General features: G+C 36.9%; 1 protein-coding gene across 5 annotated transcripts; it reads left to right on the forward strand.

Annotated features, from left to right (window-relative positions):
• Positions 1-1,243: 1,243 nt before the first annotated feature.
• Positions 1,244-5,868, forward strand: LOC7469681 (uncharacterized). 5 transcript variants are annotated; one of them, XM_024609033.2, is made up of 5 exons: positions 1,250-1,719; positions 2,212-2,972; positions 4,268-4,347; positions 4,777-5,041; positions 5,146-5,868. In XM_024609033.2, exons 1-5 carry the CDS (start codon positions 1,715-1,717, stop codon positions 5,403-5,405), a joined length of 1,371 nt encoding a protein of 456 aa, XP_024464801.2. In that variant the 5' UTR covers positions 1,250-1,714; the 3' UTR covers positions 5,406-5,868. The 5 variants fall into 5 exon arrangements, with proteins under 5 accessions (XP_024464802.2, XP_024464801.2, XP_024464800.2 ...); XM_024609032.2 differs by having other exon boundaries at positions 1,251-1,719; positions 2,183-2,972; XM_024609031.2 differs by having other exon boundaries at positions 1,252-1,719; positions 1,826-2,972.

Raw genomic sequence — 5,868 nt, forward strand, 5'->3', positions numbered from 1 at the left:
GAAAGGCATCCCTTTTATGAACAAAGTAAAGGCATGGAAATTTTATAAAACACTGAGCCCACTAAGCTTCACGAGTAAGAATCCAAGCGCATTCAGACTCCATGACAAAGCTAACACTGTAATGGCACCCAACTCTGATGAAAGGCAGAAGAAAAAAAACCAACTTCAGCCCCATTCAACGACTCATGTATCCGAGCCGGCCCATATAAAACTACAGCATAATCAACTAACTGGGGATTTCTTAAGGCCATAATCCAGCAATTTGCTTACAAGCTGCGGATCACATGGGCATAGCATAACAAAAAGAAAAACAATCTAAAAATTGTAATCAAGCTAAACTAACCTTTACCAGTGTAGATTTGAAACCTCCTTTTTATTTGAGATTTTCCATGTATCTAATAAGAAAAGGCAACGGGACAGGTCTGAGCCACTGCAACCTGGAAGAAAATCATGCATGAAATGCCGAGACTACGAGCAAGTTGCAGAGGCTAAAGGGAGCTCGATCGGACTTCAGAACAGCATTATTTCACATATTTACCGCAACCATCGTTGGTAGTCGCCACTGGTATTTTGAAAGAGATGGCTCGCCTACTTACTTACTCCATCTAGAAGATGTATGCTCAATATCTCAACTCTCTTGGTCATCCTTTGAGCCAGCGATCATCTATCTATTTCAGCGAAGGAAAGGGAAGTCGAAATGCTAATGGACACGTAGACAAATATGTTGATGAGCTCGTCAACAAGTGACCATGGCATTACTATATATATATACTTACCAGGGCCTTAATAAAAGGCCCAACTCAGCTCAAGAAGAAAGGAGGAGAGGAGAGAGGAGGGGGAGCCCAAAGAGAGAGGAAGAGGAGAAAAGAAAGAGGAAAGAGGAGAGAGGAGAGAAGAGGGAGGAAGGGCCCAAATAAGCCCAAAGAAGAGAAAGAGGAGGATAGAGTGAGCTAATCTTGAAAACGTTGGATTGTTTTTTTTTTTTACAATTAAAAGTATATTTGGCAGTGTATCTGTGCATGATCGTTTTTAAAAAAGTTTTTTATTTAAAAATATATAAAAATAATATTTTTTTTATTTTTTAAAAATTATTTTTAATATCACTATATTAAATTATTTAAAAATATATAAAAATTAATTTAAAATAAAAAAATTCAATTTTTTTTTTAATTCAAAATTACTTTCCAACCAGGAAAACGAAGTAGCCCATGAGATGAATTTGTAAACTGCAAAACCTCAACCTTGCCTTTTTATAGTTCATCCACAGACTCAGATTTACGGCTTCTACTCTTTCACCTCACACATTATCCTATTCATTTATTGTACGAAAAACGAACCAGCCAATTCTGGTCACTATTGCCCTTTTTAGTGTGCGGTCAATGTTAACAGCAAATTCCTACAATTTATTCAAAGATAAAAAACCTAGAAAGTGGATAAAACTGATTTGTTTTCCCCATCAACGTGAAAATATTCTATGTCGTTGTATTTTTAGGCAGTAACATAAATTATTACTCAAAATATCCCGATATTTTTTATTTTCTTTGAACAATTCAATACCACCTGCTTGGTTGTTTATTGTTGAACCATAAACCAAAAGAGGATTACTGGGTTTTCATTTTCATTATCTTCTCTCTTTTTGCTGATCTTTGGTGGTTTTTAAGGATTCTTGATCTGGGTTTTTCTTATTGAGGCCTGCAAAGTTTCTTTATTATCAATGAGGTAACGGATTCCTTTTCTGTTTTATTGAGGGTTATATGCTGGAATTTCGATATTTTGGGATTGAGTATAAGCTGAAAGGTGGGAAATTTCTATTTGTTATTTCAAGGATTGATGAGCGAACAATCTGCAAAGTTGGAGACATGTAGATGTGAATTATTGGGTTTGTTTCATATTCTGTGAAGATTTCTGCTGGGTTCTTTTCTTGTATGTCTATTGTTTAGTGCTGGTTTTGGTTTGTAATGAGGCAGTTTTAAGGGATTTTGATTTGATTCAGCATCACCTTCTTCAGCTCTGATATTGGAGCAAATGAGGAGTTCTTATGTCTACTCTTGTGATTTGACCATCAAAGAAGGGTTTTGTTGTTGACCTCAAATTGATTTGTTAGCGAGTTTGGCTTAGCAAGTTTTTGGATTAGATTGACTTGATTTATATGCTAACTGCATTTTGGATTTGATATTCATAGATATCTGAAAACATTATGCACATAGACAGGGAAGAGCCTGTCGGGAACGTGGAGGCAGAGGAGATGGACGGAGACCTCAAGGAGGATACTCCTCTCGGGGACATCCCTCTCTACCGCCACCGTTTTTTGGGTATGGTGAGACAGAAAGCCTATATATTTGACGGTGATGGAAATTATTACAATAAAGATTGGGATTTTGCTGAACCTAAAGAAAACGAGTTTTGTTGGTACCATGTAGAGCTTCCAAAAATTAACCAGAAGCTTCCGCTTTTCGCACAAAGCCTCATTGACATTCTCTGCCCTCCTTTGAAACTCCAAGATATTCTGTCACTAGTTAGCAATGGGCCCCTTTGTAGTCATGTTAATGGAGCACTTGTGTTCAGAGTTAATTCTCCTGGTCCTCCAACTAGCAATTATACATTTAGATTAGCTGCTAGAGTTACTGAGAATTCGGTGATTACCGTGTCACTAGGACGGGTTCCAAGATTGGGTTTCTCACCAACGAGTAAATCCCTTCTCTCTGAGATTCCTAGTGTGGAGACTTATTCAAGTGGTGGGCCGCCCTCACATAATGGAGGGGATCAAAAGGAAGGAAGTGGGTTTGTGATTCGAGAGCATGTTCTTGAGTTCTTATTGACAATGAACCACTCAGAGGAGGCTGATAATCCCGTGCCGGAATCTGTCTCAAATCTTGTTGTTCACATCATTGACACGCATGTCGATCACCTTCAAGATGTTACCACCAAACTCGAGATGGAGCTTGACTCTGTGGAGCTTGAATTAGACAAAGGTAAAATTCCTATGTAATGACAACTTATGGTCCCTGTTACAAAATCAAGGCTGCCTTAAGTGTTCTTATTGTTGTACACTTACTATTTAGATTTCTTTTGGGTGAAACACTGTTAGTTTTGTTGCCTTTTTTCTGGTCATGGAGATAATTACAAGTGTTGAGTTCATTCTTCTTTAATGCTAATATATTTGCTCCACATTTCTAGCAACCCTACAATGGTAACTTTTTTAATTGATCTGGAAGGATTATTGGTATATGCACTCTTTGCCATATGTTTATTTAGTAATTTCTCATCCTATTTTGGGCATGTTAGTTCTGTTATAGTTTTGGAAAATGGCAACCTCTTATACTCGGTCCTCGTCGTTTGTCAACAAGCAGCAAAACAAATGACAATTGGAGATGTCAAAACTTGTTGAAAAACCAAATGTTGAAATGAAATTTGATAGGATTAACCTTGTATTTGCAACCTTGATGGCTTTTCACTCTCAGTATTGAAATTAAATTTGATAGGATATATCATGGATCAAACAGTGAATCCTGGTAGCTGCAGCTTACAACTTGGAATGCATGTTGTAATGTTTTTCCAGTGTCATGCGGAACTGATATTTTATATGATTGGCTAATAAGAACATTTTTGGGAAGAGTTAAGAGGTCATCAAAGCATTGCCAAAGTTCACTTGTGAATGGGGCAGGGAAGCTTGTTGCTAAATGTGCTAAATATCGTGTCAAAATAAGAAACGGTTTGCAGTTTGAAGAAAAAATATTGATTGTTTTCCACACTGATGGGTCTGAATAAGAAGCTAACTCTAGTAAAGTTGGTTATCATGTCCCAAATGATCATTCCAGGACAGTTATCCTTCTTCATGTGGCATGTTTGTGCCATTCCACATGCCTGGTATTTATTTGCCATGAAGTCCTTGCAATTGCATGATGGAATCTCATTGTTACCTTAAAATCTATTTTCACTCGCAATAGATTTAATTTTCAGAATTTCTGCTTGATACCTCAGATGTTATTCTTGTTAAACTAAAGTCTATATGAACTCCCTGGGCAAGAAAATAGGTCTACACAAAAGTCTGGATTGCGTGAAAAATTATGATAAATCAGCATATCTATGGACCATCAAGGTACTAGAAAACATGGTCAACAACAGTTACAAGCCTCTATCTTTATCAAAGAAAGTATTCCTTTTTCTGTTTGTCCTGAAACTCAAATTTGAGGTGCTTTCCGTTTGGTACATGATTTCTTTCAACTTTTGAGTGGAAACTGAGTGTTGTTTTTATGGTATACTGCAGGAGGTTTTGCATTAAAGAAACAGATGCTTGATGATAGAAGATTTCCTAATATGCATCTTAATCTTCAACGTATATTGCAGGTAGTTTGTCCACCCTGTTTGATTTCTTGTAAACATAAGAACAATTTAAGTTGATTGGTACAGAGCCACATAAGTAGGTATTTAAGTAACGCTAGTACAAAATCAGTCTGGATAAGGTGTAAAGACCACTCTACTAGAACAGCAGAAGGTGTGAAGATTGAAGTCCTTGATTGCTATGGTTGAATACTTTCAGGGGTTCATATTATGGAGTTTAAAGCACTTTATTTTGGACATTGACCATAAAGGTTTTTAAGTGCTTTAGTTTTTCACCAATAACATCATCTCTGCATTTTGTACAGCAATTCATACTAGACATTGATGTTTTTGGATCATTTCTAGGAAGATTGCAGCTTGTTAAATGTTTGTTTTTCTCTAACAAATATAAAATTGAAACGCATGTATTAAACCTTGTATTTTAACTGAACTCAGGTGATTGCACATGGGGAGCAAGTATTTCCTCGAGTAAAAGAAAAATGTTCTTCAAAAAAATGGTTTTGCAGTGAAGATATTAACTCCCTAGAAGAGTTAATTGGAAGGCTAAGGAGGCTAAAAGAGAGTGTGGGGTTTATAGCAAATCGTGTCACGGCAATTCAGGCAGGTTTGGATAGCTGGCAGGCTGAGCAAATAAACAAGAAACTGTACTATCTATCGTTCCTTTCAATTATATTCCTCCCATTGTCAATCATCACTGGAGGTAAATGTTTCTCTCTTTTTTTTTTCAATCATAGTTAAACCTTCTTGGATAACTGTTGAGAATCAAAATTTAATAATGCTGATATTTTTGGAAGCTCATAACAGTCTTTGGCATGAATGTGGGAGGAGTTCCATGGACAGAGCAAAAGAACCCAAAGGAGAAAGATGGTTTCCGCAATGTGATGTTTCTCTGCGTGGGAATGCTAGTTCTCGTTCTTCTATGCTTCCTTTTCCCAGCTCTTTACACCCATATAGCTGCCTGGCGACGAAGGATGGCTTTGAAAAGAAGCTGGTCTCTCAATAGGAAATCTTTTCTCAAGAGAACTGTTCCAGTTAAAGAAAGAGGTGGTTATATTCGCCTTTGAGAGTGTAAGCCTAAGGAAGAGAGTGATGTTGCAATTGTGGTACATGCGCTTTTCAGTCTCGATGTGATTCCAGTTGCGGAATCTATCTTCACTCCTGAAGATACATGTCCTAGAGGAGACTTCTCTCAACAAGCCTTGATTCTGTTTCTTTTTCTTGATTCTTGAACGACATGCACTCTGCAGATAAACAATTGTCAATGTTATCACAGATCCTGTCTCAGAAATGGGAGTTCTGGTAGAAAATACCTTCTTCCTTTTCAATCTAGATGAGAGGTAAGAGTTTTTTCAAAGAGCGGATTCTGTTTTTTTTGCAATAACGTTGTTAATGACTGGATTCTTTTGCAATCTTTGTAACAAACTGTACAGATTATAACATTCATCGCACTGAATATGCATATAAATATTCAGAGCTTGTATCATTATGATTCCACTCAAACAATAATTGTGAATGCTGCTTGACATC

This window comes from Populus trichocarpa, chromosome 9 (genome assembly GCF_000002775.5).
Source record: "Populus trichocarpa isolate Nisqually-1 chromosome 9, P.trichocarpa_v4.1, whole genome shotgun sequence".
Classification (NCBI taxonomy): domain Eukaryota; kingdom Viridiplantae; phylum Streptophyta; class Magnoliopsida; order Malpighiales; family Salicaceae; genus Populus; species Populus trichocarpa.